At 41.3% G+C, this 22,285-nt stretch overlaps 1 protein-coding gene across 1 annotated transcript in view; it reads left to right on the forward strand.

The window, feature by feature from the left end:
* Jam3 (junctional adhesion molecule 3) overlaps positions 1 to 22,245 on the forward strand; it is a 59,406-nt gene extending 37,161 nt beyond the window's left edge. Inside the window, 8 exon segments of the mRNA XM_013009883.1 lie at positions 14,565 to 14,630; positions 15,365 to 15,478; positions 15,961 to 16,113; positions 16,568 to 16,770; positions 17,661 to 17,760; positions 19,324 to 19,453; positions 19,540 to 19,594; positions 19,865 to 22,245. Coding sequence (XP_012865337.1) covers positions 14,565 to 14,630; positions 15,365 to 15,478; positions 15,961 to 16,113; positions 16,568 to 16,770; positions 17,661 to 17,760; positions 19,324 to 19,453; positions 19,540 to 19,594; positions 19,865 to 19,900 — 857 coding nt within the window. The 3' untranslated portion in view covers positions 19,901 to 22,245.
* The last annotated feature ends 40 nt before the right edge of the window (positions 22,246 to 22,285 follow it).

Genomic DNA, 22,285 nt, shown 5'->3' on the forward strand with positions numbered 1-22,285 from the left:
TTTCTTCCTTTCTGCAGTTGTGGGGCCTGAACTCTGGGCCTGGGCACTGTCTCTTCAGCTCAAGGCTAGCTCTCTACCACTTGAGCCACAGTACCACTTCTGGCTTTTTCTGCTATGTGGTGCTGAGGGATCGAACCCAGGGTTTCATGCATGCAAGCACTCTACCACTGAGTTTCCTTCCCAGCCCACAAAATCCCTTTTCTTGGCCACCCTATAATATCCAGCCCAAATACTACTTTCCATGGTGGTTCATGGCAGCCCCACCCTCCCCACAACCAGCTTCAGTGAGGTTATATCATTTGTGAAACATTTAGTTTTCTTTGTCATAGTCTGTATTCCATCCTGGTTTCCTAGACATCCTAGCTGAGCTTTAAAAATGTTCATGATGTGCCATTCTAAGCAACTTGACCAATGCTTAATGATATCTTCACCATCACTTCATCAGACCCTAGAAATTCCATCATAGATCCCCTTTGTAGCCTACCCCTACTCCGACCATCTTTATAAAATGGAAGTTATTTATTTAAAGAAGTTATTCCATAGATACAGGCAGTGTTTTTTGTTATGGCTTTTGACTTAAACATGTCAGTTAGGAATGGCTAGATTGATCGAGTTGTGTCTGGTTGAAATGAATAGTAAGAAGACCATTTCATTCTATCTTAGAGTGATAGATGGTCTTTTATGTGAATTCTCAGAGCGTAATTTCCCAACAAAATAGGTACCCTGATTTTTCTACCCATCCTAAACTCAGTTAAGACTAGTGCATGGTAGTTAACTAGTTAAAAGGAAATCAAGGTCACTTGTTAGAATGACTATCCAAAGCCTACCACTGTTAATATTTGCAAATCTTCTTGCACTGTAAGGACAAAGTCTAGCTGGCTGATGTTGTGTATTGCATTTTCTTTTTTAATCTCCTTTTTTACTCTGTGGTTGTGCGTGTGTGTGTGTGTGTGTGTGCGCGCGTGTGTGTGCGCGCGTGTGTGTGTGTGTGTGTGTGTGTGTGTGTGTGCATGCACGCATGTGCGTGCATACATGCTTCGGTTCTGGGACTTGAACTCTGGGCTCTGTTCCTGAGCTTTTATACTCAAGGCTAGCATTCTACCATTTAAGCAACAGCTCCATTTCTGGCTTTTTTGGTAGTTAATTGGAGTTAAGAGTCTCACAGACTGGACATTTCTCCCTGGAGTTGGATTTGGCTGCTATCTGTGGTCCTCAGATAGCCTCCTGAGGTCACCTAGGATTACAGGTGTGAGCCACTGGCGCCAAGCCCCTTTTTTACTCTTTTTTTTTGTCAGTGTGGGGCTTGAACTCTGGCATGAGCACTGTGCCTCAGCTCTTCAGCTCAAGGCTAGTGCTCTACCACTTGAGCCACAGCGCCACTTCTGATTTTCTGAGTGGTTTATTGGAGATAAGAGTCTCACCGACTTTCCTGTCCAGGCTGGCTTTCAACTGTGATCCTCAGATCTCAGCCTCCTGAGTAGCTAGGATTAAAGGCGTGAGCCACCGGTGCCTGGCTCCCTTTTTACTCTTTTGTCCTTCTCTATGCCTATGACTATGGTTATTTATACAATGAACTTTATGTATCTAGTCCTGACTGTTATTTGGCATTAAAGTGTTTACTTCTGTCTCCATAAGCTATTAATTATATTCTTCAACTACATTATAATACTGACTTCAAATAGTCTACTTTGTGTGTATATATATGTACATATAAATAATGAATATATATATTGTTCTTTCATGTCTCAGTTTAAAATACAAGTAGTTTAAATTCTTTGTCTTTGTTTTCACTATAGCCCCAGGCTGGCCTTGAGCTTGCCAAGATTCCCTGAATTTATACTTCTCCTAATTCAGCTTCCCAAGTGCTGGAATTATAGGTGAATGCCATCAAATCTAGCTGGTTTAAAATTTTTATTCTTCCTTGAAATAAGGAAAAATAGTTAATTTTTTATGTGTATCATGGTGAAAAGGTTTTCCTACTTCTGTCTTAGAGATAGTAGTTTGTAATCTGTTGTTCTAATTCAAGTAGGACTTTCCTGAAATAAGTGTGAACATATGAGAAATTAACTGGTTTGTTAAGAGCCCTTGTTTGTTTTCTCTTCTCCTAACATCTCAATTTCCACTGGAAAACTATATAGCCTGTTTTTTCTCATTATATGTTAAATTTAAAATACGTTTTGCTGCTTTGAATAGTATGTTTCTTGTTACTATGACCGTGAAACAAAACCAATAATTAATCTCTGTCTTCTGTGTAAGTGGTCTTTGGTAGGTGAAGTTACCTTGTCATTTTCAGCCTTGGGTCCCCAAAGTGGCTGCTACTTCAGATTCAGTCCAGTGATTCTCTTGCACTACCTTTCACAGTAACAGCCAAGGCTATTTCAGTTGCAAAGACCGAGAGGGCCTTACAGAGCTTATGCCAGGGGGAATTATTAGAATCTGAGTTGGACTTTGAATTATCTCTGTAGCATGTGAGAGCACAGTCTGCTTTTGGAATTTGGATTCCAGACTGTAGTCAGATGCAAATAGTGTTTTCACGTTACGTCTTCCACACATCAGGGATAATGTATTTGCAGATGCAGCATTTTACAGAACAAGAATATGCCCTGACATATTCTGTGCTTGGTCACACACATTTGTCATGCCTCAGTACCTCTGAGATTGGTCTCCTGGAAACAGGCAGGAGAATTTTGTATGTTTATTTGTGCTTTATTTTACGCTTGGTCTGATTAGTCTGCAGATAGGAAAAGTGATAGTGCCAAGTTTATGCCCCCCCCCAACAAGCCTGTTGTTGTTAGTACAGTGATATTTAAGCACAACTCTAAGCTCATGAGAAATAAAGAGCTGTGACATATAATTCTATTTCTGTTTCTATTTATTTGCATCATTACAGTAGATTTTAATCTGAATCAAGCTTTTCCTTCCTCCTCCCTTTGCTTTCTGCTTTCCTTTGACCTATCTGCCTCCCCACCCCTCCAAGTCTTACCTGCTTCCTTCTCTCTTCTTTTCTCCTCCCTGTCCCAAACTGCTAGTTTGGGGCCACATGATTGTGCTGAAGGAATATATACAGTCCAGTAATCCTCTTTTCCCCTTTTGGTCTTCTCTCACAGATTCCTTTAAACATAGCAGTAATTTCTTCTCTATGACCTCCCAGACCTTCTACTTAAACTGTATAAAGCTACACATTAGGGTGGACAAGATGTGTAACGCTCCTTCTAGGGCTATTATTTCTTCTCAGACTGCTATCCAAGGTGACTACTACATGGAATTTCATTCTGTTGTTATGTTTTTGGATTAATCAGGCTCATGCTTAAGAAGTCTCTAATGGTATGAATTTGGAGACAGAGGAACAAACCAAGCAATACAAGAGTGTATTCCAAAAACAGCTGTTGTTCTTGATAGCCTGGCATTGGAATATTACTTGATACTATTTTCACTCTACATAGAATATAAGGAACAACCCTAAATCCAGATCCCACTGTATATTTGCAGTGGAATCATACAGATTTTTTTTTTTAAGCACTGACATCATTGGAACATTAGAATTCAGCATTCTCCAGAAAAAAAAAAAAACACAACAGGACGATTAGGAGATAAGTTAAATAGAGATTTATTGTAACAAGCTGACTCATTAGAATTCAGAATCTGCAGTGTGGGCTGGCAGCCTGGAGACCCAGGAGAGCCAGTGGTGCAGATGAGGTCCAAAGGCCATCTGCTGGAAAATTCTGCCTTGCTAGGGGAAGTTGGTCTTTTTTGTTCTTTTCAGGCCATCAGCTGTTAGGATGAGACCTACTCACATTATGAAAAATAGTTTGCTTGACCTAGCGTTCACCAAGTTAAATGTGAATCTCATCTACAAACACCCTCCCAGCTAGATTTATTTCATTTTTTTCTTTTTTTCCTGAGACAAGGCCTTACTGTGTTATCTAGGCTATCTTTAGATTCTCAGTCTTCCTGCCTCTACCTCCAAGTGTTTTAGGATTACAGATATATACCATTATGCATGGCTCATACTTTTTTTTTTTTTTTGCCAGTCCTGGGGTTTGAACTCAGGACTGAGCACTGTCCCTGAGCTGCTTTTTGCTCAAGGCTAGCACTCTAGCCCTTGAGCCACAGTGCCACTTCTGGCTTTTTCTGCTTATGTGGTACTGAGGAATCAAACCCAGGGCTTCATGCATGCTAGGCAAATACTCTACCACTAAGCCATATTCCTAGCCCTATACTTGTATTTTAATTATACTTATCTACTTATTTATTTTGGTACTGGGGATTGAACTCTGGACCATATGTATCCTGAGCAGCATCCAAGTGTTTTTGTTTCTATTTTGGATTTTGAGATAGGGTCTCACTACCTTTGCCTGGGTTGACCTCAGACGCATGCATGGTCCTCCTGTCTCTGCTTCCTGAGTAGCTTAGTTTATAAGCATGTACTTTATTTTTAAGGGATTGTTTCAATATATAACCACTTAATTTAGCATAGCTCAATTTATGATATATTCTTTGCCGACACACACACATACAGACACACACATATTTTTTTAGGTCAATAGGTCTAGAAAATATTGATCTGTGTACTTTCCCTACACTTTCTCTCAAATTCCTTGAAGAACTGGTTAAGGAACTGAGACATTATGGGTAAAATGATATTTTATAAGCTACAGTTAGATTTTTCATACAGAAGTGATCCATTTTAAAGAATAAGAGTGTGCCTGCTCTCCAGGAGAAAGCCTTCAGTGCTACTTTATATTTAGGCCTGAGCCTCAGGGGTCCAGTGCAGTCCCAGTGATGCGTGCTAATGTACACCCATGCAGTGCTTTGGAGTCCTAGTCAGGAGGAGGAGACAAACTGGACACAATGCCAGAAAGCTAAAAATAGCATACATAAGCTAGTTTTTAACAAACAACTCATCTAACTTTAAGTGAAACATTTTGAAAAAGAAAAAATAACTTCTATCCTGGTTCACAGTAATGAATACAGCCCCAATTTATTTAATTTGTTATGAAAAGCTAAGACAGCTCTAGATTTTTTTCTCTAGTTGTCCTTGTGTTTAAATAATAATAGCCACTGTTGAAGATAGATGTCCCTTTACTTTCTGCTAGTGGAGCATTAGGTTCCTGAGTCAGTTCTGCTGCTTACATATGTTTTATTTTTTAATATAATTTTGTTATTACTAATAAGGTGTTGGACAGAGGGGTTACCATTTCATAAGTCAAGTAACAAGTACATTTCTTTTTTTTCGGGACAATGCCACCCTCTCCTTTACTTTCCCCCAGTTTCCCCTTCCAGTCCCTGCCCATATTTTCCACTTAGTGTACACTGAATAGCATAATTGTATTTGTTTCCCCTTCCTCCCTCCCTTACATCTTTTTGATCATCAAATTCTCACTTTTAATATTGTACATGAGTTAAGAATATAAATACAAGTTAATTAAGGCAAACTATACAAAGTAACAATAGTTTGAAATTAATTGGTGCTAACTTTCTTGCACTATTCTATGTGCTTAATATAAATCACAATTTTTAATTCTATTAATTGTCCTGCCTTTAACTCTATTTCATAATTTGGAATATCTATTTTTTCCTATGAATTTTTTTATTGTGAAAATACCGTACAGAGGGGTTACAATTACATGGGCAAGGTAATGAGTACATTTCTTATCAAGCATTGTAGCCTTCTCCTTTGTTTCCCCTTCCTTTCCCTTCCCATCCCCGCTCCTGCCAAAGTTGTAAAGTTCATTTTTCGACATAACAACTTGTAAATCTCATTGAGGCATAACATTTGCATGTTGACATCTTGAACTATCTGGATGTGGGCTGAAGAGTCCTCTTTAGATTTAGTTTGTTGTGGACTTCAAGATGTTTGCTTTAGTATCTAAAGCTCTTAGAAAATCAATTAAAAAAAAATAAGCTAACCTCTACTGAATTAGGATGTTTATGGGCTAAGACGAACAGTTACAATTTAAGTATATATTTTTTATACTTAGCTATTGGTTGATTTTTGCCTTGAGACACGAGGCATACTTTGTGGCCAGGAACTCCTTAGACTAGTAAAGGGAAACAGGTATCATTGTCCTCCTGCTTAACAACAGGGCTGGATTTCTGCATATAATTCCACATTTGAGGTCTGGCCTTTGTAATGAGTAAATTAGAAAGGCTCCCCAAATAAGGCTTGCCAGGGAGGCTTGGAAAAATCCTTCCTGGCCTGTTGAATTCAAATTTGAAGTATATGTGTTCCAAGAAATGAGGTAGTGAGTTTAGAAATGGTATTTTAAAAAAGCCAAGTGATCATCATGTACCTGGCTTGCCATCAGTTTCCTTGTTCCCAGCAGAATTTCCGGGAGGTCTCAAAACTGAAGGAGGAAACTACAATTGTTGTCCATAGCTGCTAAAATTGTTCCAGATTAGGAAAAGGAAGGGGAAACAAAGAATACGTAGCTCTAGAGAAGAATATGAGGAGCCATGTGAACAGGGAAGGTGCTGTTGTGGACATCTGTGTGTTTCCTCTTTTGCCATGTCATTCTTATCTCTCATGACTTAATCTTCATTGGAAGGAAGTGATGGCTGGGTTGGAGGTGTTAGTTTGTGCCAACTGCTTTTCTTTTGTTTTTCTCAGTTGTGGGGCTTAAACTTTGGGCCTGGGCGCTGTCTCTCAGCTCTTCAGCTCAAGGCTAGTGCTCTACCTCTTGAGCCACAGAGCCATTTCCTGCTTTTATTTTTCTTCTTCCCCTGCAAACTCTGCTAAGAAAGTTTCAATAGAACAATAGGTTATCTTTTTGAGCTTCATTCTCTGACTCATGTCTTCCTTTCATTTCAGATCCTCTTTACACATATCAGTTGTCTTTTTTGTTTTTTAGCACTTAATAGATTTTAAGTATCTCCTCTAAGAAAAATTATGAAATAAAGCAGGATTCAGGAACTAGGAATTAAAATTCCTGCCTTTTGCCTTTGCCTTTGCTTTTGTGCTTGTAGCCTGACAAGGATCAGATCTCCTCTTTGAGAAGTACCTGCCGTAAGCCTTACTTAAATTCATGGGAAGCTAGGAGACTAAATCAGTATTTAGAACATGTTGTGAAAGTCATGAGGTCACTTGATTCTTAGCTGCAAAGCATTGGTAGAAGGACATCTATTTTCCCTGCATTACACATCAGGTAATGCAGCAGGTCCACTGTCCTGGAAAAGCCCCCAGCACACTCCGTTCTCTTGAGCAGACCAGTCAGCTAACCTGTAAGCAGCAGCGAATCATCACAGTTGTTACTTGTCAAAATAAGGCTCTTTGTGAATTTAAAGTTCTCACTTCTTCCTAGCTGCCTATTCAGCTTTCTGTGCACACTACTAATTACTTCCTTGTAGCTGAAAAATTTTACTGTCATCCTGGCAGACTTTCTAAGATATTTCTTCCCCTGCCCACCCTTGTCATCCCAGAAAAAAAGCATATATTTTCCTTGTAATACAGTATCCAGAATAATGAGATGCTAGTGATTCGTGGGCCTAGTTGCCTAACCAGAGGATGTAAGAATTTACAAAAATATCCTCAGGAGAAAATGTCCTGAGGTCCTCTGGCTTTCTAGGCTACATTTGCGTTGCTCAATTTCTCATGAGATGAGTTCAAAGACTGTGACTCATATGTAGAGCTAGTGCTGCCATGTCCCTAGATTTCTTCATATGCATGATGACTCTGTCATCTTTTTCTAAGAACTAAGAGGAAAACCTCACAGAAATGGGCCTTTGATCTTTTTAGGATAGTCCACATTTCTGTATGTTGAAGGCATCTTTTGAGGCTCTTATTGGTGTAGGTCAAACATGGGCACACAAATGGAGATGATTCAAGTGGTCTGTGACAGAGCTAGTATAGCAATGCCAGTATCTTGTCAGGTCTTCCTCTATTGAAGCATTATGCCAGATACCACTATTTATGGGATGAAGCATGCTTCTGGGAACAAATCTGTGCAGTGTGTAATCTGTGTTGAATCCTGGTTGTCTCTTTTTCTTGAAATCCCATTGCTTTTTACCCAGCTGCTCAACACCTTGTTTGGGCCTTAAGGATATCAGTAATTTCTGTCTATCTTGCTTGCTGTCATTGTGATATAGATAACCTGGCACTGATGCATTCTAGGATGACCTTGTCTCTGTTCTATCTTCTTGTCACTTAGCATTTTTGAAATACGTGTTTAGATTATTGATGAGGGAATTTCAGACTTAAAAAAAAATCTTCCAATCCCTAGCTTTCCTTCTCTTGTTCTCTCTCCCTCTTCCCTCCTTCCCTCTCTACTCCTTTCCATTTTCTTCCTCTTTTCTTTGTTTTGTTTTATTTTGCCTTTTTTGAGACAAGAGCCTACTCTGTAGCCCAGGCTGGTCCTAATTCAACAATCTTCCTGTCTCAAAAAAACAAAAAAAAAACAACAACAAAAAACAATCTTCCTGTCTCAACCTTCCAGGTACTGTGATTATAGCCAGTACCACTATGTCAGCATCATATTTCTTGTCAAATATGCAAGAATTAAAAAAAACCTAACCAGAATGTTTAATTTCTTTCATGGAGTCACATGAGTATTGGACATGTATTCTGAAACACCATTTGGAACACCAGTTCTATCACTTAGCTGTGGATTTAAGGGAGATCACGTGGGTACCTCCATCATTTGCAATTGGAAATGAAACCCCTTTCCCTGACAATCTTGAATTGTCTCCACTTTCTACCCCACCTCTGGAACTGTCACATCACTATGGTCCTGGTTTCAAGAATGAGGAATAATGTTGTGGTGTCACTAGAAGCTATTTTAAAGCCTGATGCCTTTGGAAATACAGAATATGTCAAACAAAGAGAACCAATGAATAATGGACTGACAATTGTTACTCCTAAAATAGCTTTAAGAAAAGAACAGAGGAAGAAACTCAGGAGAGAGTAAATGATGCTAGTTGATATTCGGCTGGCCTTTTCATACCTGTGCCTGTTCAAGCCTTCTTTCAAATTCCTCTCCACACGGGATATGTGAACTCACATGTCTCATTGTTGTGGTGCCTCTGGACTGAAAGTACATACTGACTCATGTAGGGAATCAAATAGTGATATTTTTATTTGTAAAAATGAGAGTTTAAAATTTTAGGTGTTGTTTACAGTCTAAAGGAAGAAAAATGCCAGGCACTGGTGGCTTATGCCCATAATCCTAGATACTCAGGAGGCTGAGATCAGAGCATCGTCATTTGAATCCAGCCCAGACAGGAGAGTCTGTGAGACTCTTATCTCCAATTAATCACCAAAAAACCAGAAGTGGAGTTGTGGCTTAAGTAGTAGAGTACTAGCTGTGAACTAGCTCACAGGGACAGTGCCCAGGCCCTGAGTTCAAGACCTAGGACCTTACAAGAAGATGGAGGGGAGAAGGAAAGAAGGAAGGGAAGGAAAAGAGAAAGAAGTAAGGAAAAAACGAAGGAGGGAGGGAAAAGAAAGGGGAAGGGAGAAAAGGCTTGGGTTTTAGCCTTGGCCTAACACTGTGCTGGTATAGTTTGAGTGAACTGGAGAAGGGAGGGGGTCCATGGATCAAACCCAAGGACTCATAGGTAAGCAAGGTAAGCATGCCTCTACCATCTCAGTTTATTTATTATTATTTTTGCCAGTCCTGTGTACACATGCATACACACATCACATTATAACAAATAAAACTCCACACAGTAATGTATACAAAACCAACCCACAGAACTTCAGACTGGTTCCCAATGTGCCAGGTAAGGAGCTCAGAACCTTTGTTAAAAGAGCTGAACAACCTTCACTTAAATACCACCAATTCTTAGATCTGCTAGAGAACTGAAGTCACAGATCAAACCAATGCCCTAAAACTGGAGAGAAGAGTCAGGTACATGGCATGTTAGAACATAGGTCAAAAAATCTAGAAGCAAAATCTACCCAAGAGCTAGTATCAGAGTAGGAAAACTAAAGCTACAAATGACATTATTAGAGACATAGACAAGTCTGAGAACTAAAAGCACCAGGAGTTCCTGTCTCAGGAGGCCTCAACACTTGTTTTACCTCCAGGAGACTTATCAGTTCTCTCAGTGAAGTCTGAGGAAAAATCCCTTTCCAGCTGAGAAGCAGAATTTTGAAATGTATCCAGAACCATTCAGTTCTTATCAAGAGAAACTGTCTTTTCATAGCCTAACATAGTTTTATCACCATAATTGGTGTACAGAGGATGTAAATACCTACATCCACAAGCTTAGGAAACACTTGTAAAAAAAAAAAGTCCCTGCTGAAGTGAACAGACTTATTAAAAGACTGGGACCTAAATATGGGGTTCTGGAATGCATCCCCTCTCCACACATTACCACCACAACACTAAAGCCTTACTTATGTACTTAGTACATCCTGTCTGGCTTTTACCAAAAAAGTTACAAGGCATAGTAAAAAAGCAAAAAGAAAAAAAAGGCAAAAAAGCAAAATAAAAACAACAGAAGACCACACAATAGTTTGAAGAACCAGAGGATGTGTCAGAACTGGTATGGCAGGAATGTTAGAATTATCAGACAGTAATTTAAAACAGATGTGATTAATATATGTTAAGAATTCTAGTGCAAAAAGTAAGTAACATGCAAGAACATATGGGTAGTGAAAGAAGTGTTATGGAAATACAATCACAAAAATGCTAGAGATGGAAAATCTGTAACAGAAATGAAAAACACAAGCCGGGCGCCAATGGCTCATGCCTGTAATCCTAGCTACTCAGGAGGCTGAGATCTGTAGATCACGGTTCAAAGCCAGCCCAGGCAGGAAACTCTGAGACTCTTTTTTTTTTTTTTTGCCAGTCATGGGGCCTGAACTCTGGGCCTGGGCGCTGTCCCTCAGCTCTTCAGCTCAAGGCTAGTGCTCTACCACTGGAGCCACAGCGCCACTTCCGGCTTTTTCTGTTTATGTGGTGCTGAGGAATCGAACCCAGGGCCTCATGCTTGCAAGACATGCACTCTACCGCTGAGCTACCTTCCCAGCCCCAACTCTGAGACTCTTATCTCCAATAAACCACTAGAAAACCAGAAGTGGTGCTGTGGCTCAAGTGGTAGAGTGCTCATCTTGAGCTGAAGGGCACAGGGAAAGTTGCCAGGCCCAGAGTTCAAGCCCCACGACCAACAACAACAAAAACAAAAGAAAAAGAAAGAAAAAAGAAATGAAAAACATCACTAATGGACTCATCTGTGGGTCATGGTGCTGGTACAGCAAGGGCTGTACCACTTGAGCTACATTTTCAGTCCTGTAGTTTTCAAATAGCATCACTTTTTGCCCAGGCATGCTGGGGCCTACTTATGTCGTATTTATGTTTCCTGCAAAGCTAAAGAAACAGTGTGCACTGCTCACCCCACCTTTTTTATTGACTGAAATGGTGTCTCATAGACTCTTGCCTGGGCTAACCTCAAACTATAGTCTTCTTTATCTCAGCCTCCCTAAGATTTTAAGTCTGAGCTGCAGCACAGCATCTGACTCACTGATGGACTCTTTAGTAGATTGGGCACAACTATGCAAATACAGTAATGTGTGAGCTTCAGGTTACATAGAAAATTTCCAAACCAAAGCCTAGAGAAAGAGAACTGGAAAATAATACAAGAGTATCTAATAATCCTGGGACAACTACAGAAAGTGCAACATATGTGTTGTTGGTTGATACCAGAAAGAAATGAAGGGAATATAAGAAATATTTCAAGCAGTCATGAGTAAAGATTTCTAAATTTTAATGCCAGACACCATGCCAGACATGCCAGATACCGCAAGTCCAGGAAACTTGGCAGACACCCGCAGAATAAGTGCCCTAAACCACAGACTTAGGCAGCCCTATTCAAATAGCAGAATATGAAAGGTAAAGAAAACATTGGTAAGCAGATGTGGGAAAACTGCCTAACCTACAGAAGAGGAAGGGGGTGAGTTACTTCAGACTTAAGGAACAATGCAAGCAAGAAGAGAGTATAGGTTTCAGCCTGGGGCATGAAGGTGCTATAAATGTAAGTGTGTAGGATTTTGTGAATGAGGTTGTTTGTTTTTTTTTGTTTTTGTTTTTGTGTTGTTTTTAGGACAAATGCTCAGGAACATTGCTAGGTTTGGTTCAGTCATGGTTACATGCCAAATGTTTTACAAAACTGATAAACAGAGTGCCTAGACCAACAGTTAAGACTTTTGGAGTATATTAGATATTTCTATACTCTCTTTCAACTTTCTGTTAGTCTATAATTATTTCAACACTAAAACTTAAAACCCTTGTTTATTTGTTAAATGACAGTGAATGTCACTATGGTATTTAGATCCCAGAGGATACACACACAAAAAAGTGAAGGAATACTTTGTAGAATTCTAGAAACAATATGCTTCTCTACCGTTTCAACTTAGAAAAAAAATCAGATGAAAACCTAAATATATGGAAGTCCGTGGTCCCCCTGAATTCTGTTAATAGATAAAGCTTACTTACATTTATTTATTTATTTTTTATACAGATGGTATTTATTTATTCATTTATTTGTTTATGTAATTGCTAGAACTTGAATTCAGGGCCTCTTGAGATTTTTTTGTTGTTGTTGTTGGTCGTGGGACTTGAATTTTGGGCCTGGGCGCTGTCCCTGCGCTCGTCAGCTCAAGGCGAGCACTCTACTGCTTGAGCCACAGTGCCACTTCCCTTACTTACATTTATAATGAGACTACATGAGGACAATCTGTTGGTAGTCATGGGTAATTTTTCAGGGACCTATGTGTTTCTGGCATTTCAATGTTTGAGGTTTTGCTCAGCAGTAGCAGGTAGAGTCTGTCTGCTCCTCCTGCTCACATGTGAGTGAGTGGGAGGAGTGAACTGACAGGTATACATGAGTGGAAGGCTGTTTCTTCACCCTGGAGGCTTTTCTTGCCTCTGTGTGACACTGACAGGTGAATGTTTGTTCATCATGTGGGTAAATTACATAAAAGTTACCATTTTAACCATTAAAAATGTAAAGCTAAGTGGCATTAAAATAGAATGTACAGCCATCACCATCCATTTCCAGAACTTTTCATCAGCCCGAGCAGAAACTGTATCCACTGAACAGTAATGCTACTTTAGCAACTTTCCCCATTTCCTTCTTTTTGCTTCGTAATTTTCCTGTTGTAGTTACTGCATGTAAGTAAAATCAGAGTATTAATCTTTTTGTGTCGTGTCTTCCATTTCACTTAATGTCTTTAAGGTTTATCTGTTATGGCTTGTGTCAAATTGATCTTCCCTTTTGAAGCTGGATCACACCATATTGTCTGTATATTACACATGATCCATTCTAGTGTAGATGTTCGGGTTTTTTCTACCTTCGACTATTGTCAACAATGGTTGACAACAAGAACATTGGTGTTTTTGCTTTAAATTCTGTTCTGGATCACATAACTCTATATTCTAATGTTTTTGAGGAATTGCCAAACTTCTCTATAATGGCTGCACCAATTTACAAACTTGGCAGCAGTGCATTCAGATTCCAATTTCTCTATATCCTTACCAACATTTCTTTTTCTTTTCAATGTCTTGGGGCTGAGAGCACAGCTCCAGTGGTCGAGTGTTCATCTAGGCCTAGCATGGTCCTATGTTCAGTCCCCAGCATCACATAGCCACACAGTAGCCCTCTCACTTAGGTATATGGTATTGTCTTTCATTATAGTTATGTTGAGCGATTTTTCATGTTCTTTTTTTGGGGGGGGATCCGGTCATGGGGCCTGAACTCTGGGCCTGGGCACTGTCCCTCAGCTCTTCAGCTAAAGGCTAGCGCTCTACCATTTGAGCCACAGCGCCACTTCCGGCTTTTTTCTTTTTGCTTATGTGGTACTGAGGAATCGAACCCAGGGCCTCTGGCATGCAAGGCATGCGCTCTACCACTGAGCCACCTTCCCAGCCCCGATTTTTTATGTTCTTATTGACCATTTGTATATCTTATTTGGAGGATTTTCTTTTGCCCATTTTTGAATATGGCTGTTGGAGGTTTTTTAAATGATCACTGAATGATTTTAGTATCCTTTTTGAAAATTACTTAAAAATTAGGTGAGGGTTTATTTCTGGGCATTATAGCAGCAGGTAGATGAAAATTCAGCCTAAGCGGATTTCTTAGCTGGTTGATGGCTGTGCCCAGAGAGGGTGGATGCCATACTGAAGGGAAGGCTCCACACTAAGAGTTCCCTCTGTTTGATGTGGTCCTGACCGCTCCTTTGTGGATTTGAAACCTAGAGGAGGTGAGGGGCAGGAAGGAGGAATGACAGTAGGCCTGGAAGGTCTGGACCTGAAATGGTAAAAGGATTATGATGACTGCAGCAAGAAGCAAATGCTTAGAAAGGCTTTAGAGCTCTATTGGCCTGTGTCCTGGGACTAAAGAGGGCACTGAGCTGACAGAACTGACCCCTTCTAGGGGTCAGACCAAAAAGGAAAGCAGTCAACTTGCTGTGTTTCTAAGAGACACTGTTTTAGAATATAATATTTGCCCATCCTCAGTGGTTAGCAACTGTCACCTAGGTAGAAGGGAAAACTTGACTTCAGTCCAAGGGTTTTCTGCTGTTACTGATACATAGGCTCTGATTTTACCTTTCCTGTTCTTTGCAGGTTGCTTGATAGGGGCTGTGAACCTCAAGTCCAGCAACCGAAACCCAGTGGTACATGAATTTGAAAGTGAGTACAGAGAGTCATTGTGAAGGGAATGGGCACCCACTAGTGGAAATTGGGTAGTCTTGCAGCCAACTCAAGACAGGCTCCCCTATCTATAGCAAGCCACCGATGTGTGGGGTGGCCACTCAGTGGCTGGTGTGTGTATGTCCATGAAGCTGTGAATCAGCAGGCCATCAATGTACAGGTGTGTAGTGGTGAACATCTGTTTCCTGCCTGGCTTTGTGCTTACACAACAGAGAAATCTCATATGAAATAGAGAGGGTGTACTCTGTGTGGTAAAATCCTTACTAATGTCTGGTGCTTTTTTGTTTTGTTGTTTTGGCAAAAGTCTTACCTATTCAATAATCAGCTGGAGCCTAGTAATGGTTAACTTTGCAATCTGTGTAAAAGCCCTCTTCAAAGCTAGGTACCAGTGGCTCCTGTCTATAATCCTAGCTATTCAGGAAGCTGAGATTGTAGAATCTCCAGTCAAGTGAGCTTGAGCAGACAAATCATTAAGGCTTTTAACTCTAATCAGCAAAAAGCCAGAAGTGGACCTTGACTCAAGGGGTAGATTGCCAACCTTGAGCAAAAGAAAAAGAAGAAAAGGCAGAGCAAGCATCTCTGAATTCAAGCCTAGTACTGGCACAAAACAAAATTCTTCAACTAGAGATAGTTGGTAGGGAAGGACCTAGACATACAGAGAGCCCTGAAAAGTCCCCACTTACCAGTGTTCTTTTACTCCCTTTGTTTATTAGATGTGGAACTTTCTTGTATCATTACGGACTCACAGACAAATGACCCTAGAATTGAATGGAAGAAAATCCAAGATGACCAAACCACCTATGTGTTTTTTGACAACAAGATTCAAGGTATGATCCAGTAGTCTGCTGTGCCTGCTGAGTTCTCTTGTCTACAGCCCACACATGTACTTGTGGCAGGAAACTTAGCCAGCTAGCCTGAGGCTCTAGCCAAGACAGTTTGATTTTCTGAATTTACTATTACAGAAAATTTCAGCCATAGGCAGAAGTGAGGATTCTATGTCACCCAGCTTTGACAAACACCAGTTCATTAGTTTGGGCTTGAATCTAATGGCAGCCCAGGTCTCTGAGAAGTCACAGTGAACAGTCTCCCCAGTCATCTTATTGTAATTTCAGTAGTGAGGCCACAGGGGCTTGCTGAGCACTACCAAATCCTGGGCTGTCATGGGATATGGTAGTTCTAGTTCGCAGGGAGCTTACTTCTTTTATAAGGAGATACTGAGGCATTGATTCTAGCCCCAGAAAAGATTCTCTTCAAGTGTCAAAGATACCTCTGAAGAGGTTTTGTTAGTGCCTTGCCTTCTTTTCAATAGGGGACTTGGCTGGTCGTGCAGAAATATTGGGGAAAACTTCCCTGAAGATCTGGAATGTGACACGGACAGACTCAGCACTTTATCGCTGTGAGGTGGTTGCTCGAAATGACCGCAAAGAAATTGATGAGATTACCATTGAGTTAATTGTGCAAGGTAGGAACTCATGGAAGGTAAAGCAGTTTTAGGATGTCAGGCCCCGAGAGTTTGTAGCTCTAGAGTAAGAAGTTGGTTCTTACTTTGATCTCTTTCCTTCCAGAGCTGCATTCCTTGGTATCCCATGACTCTGGGAGGGGAGCTCATGAGGCTGAGGCTGCCAGAGCTGGGTGGGAAGTGAGAGAGCAATAGCACTTCTGCAGCGCTCCTTACCAGCGGGAGGGTCCTGACTGCTCTAGCACACTCTCCATTGCCTCCTACTGATAGTGGAGGGATTGGAAATGTGTGAGATTGAACATGGGGTGGGATGAGCAGGCAGTCTGCAGTGCCCCACCGTGCAGAAGCCCTGTGGCTGGCTCCCTGGTCCTTGGAGCTGATCTGTTACAGTAGACTTCGGTAAAAAATAAAGCCATGTTGCTGAGGTTTTAAACACAAACCTGTATTTTACCTGCAGTGAAGCCAGTAACCCCTGTGTGCAGAGTCCCCAGGGCTGTGCCTGTAGGCAAGATGGCCACACTGCAGTGCCAAGAGGGCGAAGGCCATCCCCGGCCATACTACAGCTGGTATCGCAATGATGTACCGCTGCCCACAGACTCCAGAGCCAATCCCAGATTTCGGAATTCCTCCTTTATCTTGAACCCTGAGACAGGCACTCTGGTAAGGTCTCTCTTGGTGAGGGTGGACAGGCCTTTGTCGGGACAAGGGATACTTCTGTGGAACCCTGGCTAAGGAGAGACTATGCAACAACTTTGTAAGACAGGAGCTAAAATCTAGAACACCAGATAGTCTACAGAAAAAACAATGGCCCTCCCTGCTTATAAACACGCTAAGGGAATAACCTAAGGGAAGAAAACCTAGAGTTAAAAGACTAAGGAGGGCTATTAAACAAATGTTATGGGTGGACATTATTAGAGCCCTTATTCGGATAATCAAATCATTAAGAGAAAATCAGGGAAATTTGATAACTGGCTAGATATTTGATATTAAGTGACTGTTAATTGCTTTGGGCATGGTAATTTATTTTGATTATGGTGTTTAAAAACCCTTGTCTTCTAGAGATACATACTGAATTATTTATGGAATTTGTTCAACATAGTCCAGTAGTGGGGGGGGGCACTGCTGTATGGAAAGAGGAAATAGATTGGCCACACAGCAGTGGACAGGCTAGCTTCACCAAGGCCACTGCAGGCTTCTCTGCATATAGTTCTCAACAGGGAGATTTTTGGTCCATGGAATACCCAACTACCTGTGTACTTAGGCATAATAGGACTCAGTATTTGTGAGCTACATTGTGGCTTGGGGCAGTTGTTCAGTCCTTCATAAATCTCAGAAGGTAAAATGAGACCACCTGTCCACACGTGAAGGGGTTTAGTGTCAGGAAGCTCTGAAGCAGGAGTGTCAGGAAAGCATGTATGGGAAGGTAGACAGGATGGTGCTTGCTAAGCCATAGGTAGGCAAAAAGCAAGTAAGTCTGACCATGTGCAGGACCTCAGATGGCAGAGCTGCCCTGTGGGCTGACTCCTTACTTCTTTCACTTCCTGAAACAGGTTTTTAGTGCTGTTCACAAGGAGGACTCTGGGCAATACTACTGCATTGCTTCCAATGAGGCAGGCTCAGCCAGGTGTGATGAGCAGGAGATGGAAGTCTGTGAGTTTTTTGTTTTTTGAATGAATTTTACTGGGACACTGGGTAGAGTAGAACATTTAAAGTTAAGTGATAGACCATCAGTTTAGGTTACTGCTCTGCCCACTGCCAAGCTTTCTTCTGCTGCTGACAGGATCCAGCGAAATCTACTGGGGAAGTTGAAAATACCAAGCACCTAAGTGGATCTCCAGAACAGACTTCACAAAGTCTTCTGTGTTAGAAACATGGCATAGTTAAGCATGTAGCTTTCAGAGTGGGATAAACTCCTATTCTTTGGTAATTGACAGAACCATGAAACAAAATGCTAGAAGTTTGTCCAGTTATAGTAATTATTTTGCAGGAAACAAAAGGAACTTTGCCCCAATACTTTGATCATAATCTATGATGTCACCTTGAGGGCACTGGTTCTAAAGTAGGTGTTGAGAGGAAGAGGCAGTAGATTAGGGTATCCTGACCCATTGGGAGAGTTTCTTGGACTCTTCCCTGTTGCACACGCCTAGAGAAGTATTTTCCAAAATGGCTTGATGATTAGAACCTTTTAGAATATTATGTACAGATCCTAGGGCCTACTGCAGACCTGTAAGAAATGTCTGTACAAAACAAGTGTTCCAGGTGATTCTTCTCATCTGTGAAATCTGAGAAACTACTCTATGGTGATTTTCTCCTGAAGGAAAGTTCCTGAGTTGGTCAGTTTCCTGTATGTTTTCCCATGTATTTTTTGGTGCATAAATAGGCACTCATGTCACCATAGCAAATAATCAACCAAGCACCTTTATTTGGTATAAACAAATTGGTAATTGGAATGCAAGTTAGGGGCTTTCTAGACATGTGGCCAATGGAATAAAAGGTTGAGCTGTCACTATTTTTACTTTTAAAATAATAATTAATATAATTGTTATTAAGGCATTGTGTAGAGGTGTCACAATTACGCAAGTCTAGTAATGACTACAGTTCTTCTTGCACAATGTCACCCCTTCCTTCACTTTCTCTTTGTTTCCCTCTCCTACCTTTGTCTACAAGTTGCATAGTTCATTTTTTACATAGTATATACTGGATACCATGACTGTATTTGTTCACCCTTCCTCCCTCCATTTCTTTGCCCTTCCTTGTGCCCACCCCCCCCCAAAAAAGAAATCACTATTTTCTTTTTTATTGTGAAAATACTGCACTATTTTCATTTTTAAGGCTTGAAACTTTCTTTTCTCAAGTAATCCATATCAATTAGGATTTTTTTTCTTCCTTAGAGCTTCTGACTCCTAATTTTTCATATACTGTAACCATTTTCTCCATTACCAATATTCTCAGACATTTATCCCAGAGCATATTTCAGCCTTTCATGTAATTCCAAACCTCCTTGATATAATTTAACTGTAGTAATATCAGGGTTTATGGTGCCCTGTAGGGTCTAGGCAAGATTTAATTTACTCTCTGGGCCATGAGAGGCATGAGGGGGCAGAGAAACAGATGAAAGGGGGAAAGGAAATGGATGGTAAGAAGGGAAGGATGGCTGGTTATTCTTTTTAAGGGATGGTGCACATCATTTCTTCCCACAAACCTTTTCTGCAGATGACCTGAACATCGCTGGAATTATTGGAGGAGTTCTGGTTGTCCTATTGGTTCTGGCTCTGATAACGTTAGGCATCTGTTGTGCGTACAGACGTGGCTATTTCATCAACAATAAACAGGACGAAGAAAGGTGAGCCTGCCTACCTGAAGGTGAAGTTCAGGCTGGTGTTAGTATGATACCCACAGCACTGAACTGCCGCCTCCTTCTGTTCACAGTTACAAGAGCCCAGGGAAGCTGGATGGAGTTAACTACATCAGGACAGATGAGGAGGTAAGAGAACTGAACAGGCAGCATGTAGGAAACTGGCAGTGTGGGTGCATCCAGTGAAGAGAACAAACATTCCTGCCTGGAAACCCAGCAGCCTTGTATGAGTAGTCCTTGTTTTACACACCAGTGAAACCCACACTTCCCACAGTCTAATGGATGGGCACTGCTTCTCTGCTTTAATCTGGCCCCTAGCTTCCTCCTTGGGGATATTTTCCCTTTCCTGCCACCTCACTAGGTTTGTGGATTGGTTCTAACTTTGCACTGCCTTTGCAGGGTGACTTCAGACACAAGTCGTCATTTGTGATCTGAGATCAGGCGATGTGACAGAGCACATGCAAATACCTCTACCCCTGAAGGCAGCCGTGAGCCACGTGCACTCGGACAGAGCTAGACACTCATGCAGAAGCTTTTTATTTGGCCAAAGTTGACTGCTACTTCTTAACTCTTTAACAAGCCTCACGGAAAAAGAATCTTCCTCAAAATGGGCACAGTAACCACCAGGACAGGACACAGATGGACATCACTATTGAGCTCCCAGTATGTTGCCAGCCCCGTTTTCACAAGGGTGTTAACTAGGATTACCGACATCAGCTTTCCTTGGCTGATGAACACCCACTTGCTGTTCATGTTCAGCACTGGCCGAGGGAGCAGACAAGGTGGCTGAGCAGTGTTGGCAGCAACATTGAGCACCACAGGAAGCCCAGGGCCTTGACTTCCCGCTCTGCCTGGGAAAGGATGTGCATGCAGTGCTCACTCTGTGAGCCCTGACCCTACTGTGCTGTCTTTCCTTAAGGCCTTGGCGGTCAGAGTTCTGTCTTGAAAAATCTTTTGGGATCGGCATTTTCAAAAAAAACATTATCAGGAAGATAAATTGCTTTCTGGATGAGAGCTCTGCTTACCCCAAGGAAACCTGCTTGTCCAGAGCATCAGGATTTAAGAAAACCTTGTCTTAGGCCAAGTCTGAAATGGTACTGAAGTATGCTTTTCTATGGGTCTTGCTTATTTTATAAAACTTTACATTCTAAATTTTTGCTAAAGATGTATTTTGATTAAAAAGAAAATTTCTATTTAAACTGTAAATATATTGTCATACAGTGTTGCAAAAGCTATTTTTTTTAAGAGTTCAACTTACTATGTTAAATTGGAAAATACCAATAATTAAGTTTTATAACCAAGGAATTCTCCTCTCAGAGGTTTACTAGTACATTCCTTTGTCCATTAAAGTTTAAACATTTTCATGAGAAAATTTATGCTGTCTGTATAGCAGACCACTGTTGCTTAAAAAGCCTTTAAAAAATTCCAGTCTAGCAATGTTGGTATCTGCATCTCTCCAAAAGAAACCCTGGGACCCTCAGGTTGGCTTTGAACAGCCTCTTCCGGAGATCAGTAAAACTGCCTATACCCAAAGACTGCCAGAGGCCTTAGACATGTGTACATGCCCACATTGGTGGCTAGTCCACACCACCGTTCAAGTCAGTTTGGGCCACTAACTCAAAAGTGTCAGCCAGAATGCCCTCCTCCACTTCGCAGTTGTGACCGTGCTTCTTCTCTCAACTAACTCTAGTAGTGTTGTCAGTGGGCTTAGCAGTGCTTGGAGGGTCTCAGGCGGTATCCTCCATGGGTTGCCCAGCCTGCAGCTTCCTGTGACACCCTCTTTTGGTTATGGATAGCTATGAATCAAAGCAGTTCACTGACATTTGTTTTTTAGGTTCATTTCCATTATTTGTTTAGTTAGAAAGACTGTAGGGCCAAGGCAAATTTGAAATAAAAGCTGTCAACTACAGTAATATTTTTCAAAGAAAACAAACCTCCTGGCCATGTAGAAAGCACTCAACCCTATGGGCTGTGTCTCCTCCTTAATAAGCCATTGGGGACAGGTGGTCCAGCCTTTTGAAGACTACCAGGAAGTGCACTCAGGCTAGAAAAGTAGAACGCCTGAACCAAAAGCAGTTTGCTAATTTTGATTCTAAATCTTTTTATCTACCTGAGACACTGCTCACTTTGTGGGGAACATTAGAAACATTATTTAGAAGCCTTTGTTCTTCAAGAGCAGATGTCTTCAGCCTCAAAACACACGCAAGATGTGAAGTGGTTTGAAGCCAGAAGCTTCTGAAAGGAGGAGCACCCAATTCCTTGTGCGCCCAGGGATGGGTTCGTGTAGAATGTAGTCAACCTGGTGATTTATCTTCCAGTGTCTTAATTTTCTATACTTCCACTGTTGTTTTTCATTGAATGCTTGAGACATGTTGACTTTTATGAGTTCTGTGAAATGTTTATGACGAGATGCTGGCAGGAGCAGCAATTCCGCTCCCCTGGTGCCTGTTTTCTCTTGACTGCTTAGTGAAGACCACCCCCTCATTTGCCCTCTTGAGGCAGCCCCCCCAGCTGATGGTTGGGGTTTGCTAGCCTCCCTTATACCAGAAAGCCTTCAGCCACGGGCTGTGGGGCTGGGGCCTGATGCAGTGTGTGAGCCTGGGAAGCAGTGACCGAAGCCACAGAGAAGGAGCACTCGTGTCTTTAGCTTGTGCCTCTTTAGGAAGAGGCCTGGGCAGGCTGCTCTTTTGGCCTGTGGTATGGATATTGTATATAGTTGTTATAGACTTGTACTAATGCACCTGGTATTTGTTAAAGCCTCATTTATAAAAAGCCTTTCAAAAAAATCCAATTCCAAATGGTTCTTTCTTATTTGTGCTC

Source organism: Dipodomys ordii, unplaced genomic scaffold (assembly GCF_000151885.1).
Source record: "Dipodomys ordii isolate 6190 unplaced genomic scaffold, Dord_2.0 Scaffold10, whole genome shotgun sequence".
NCBI classification, from domain to species: domain Eukaryota; kingdom Metazoa; phylum Chordata; class Mammalia; order Rodentia; family Heteromyidae; genus Dipodomys; species Dipodomys ordii.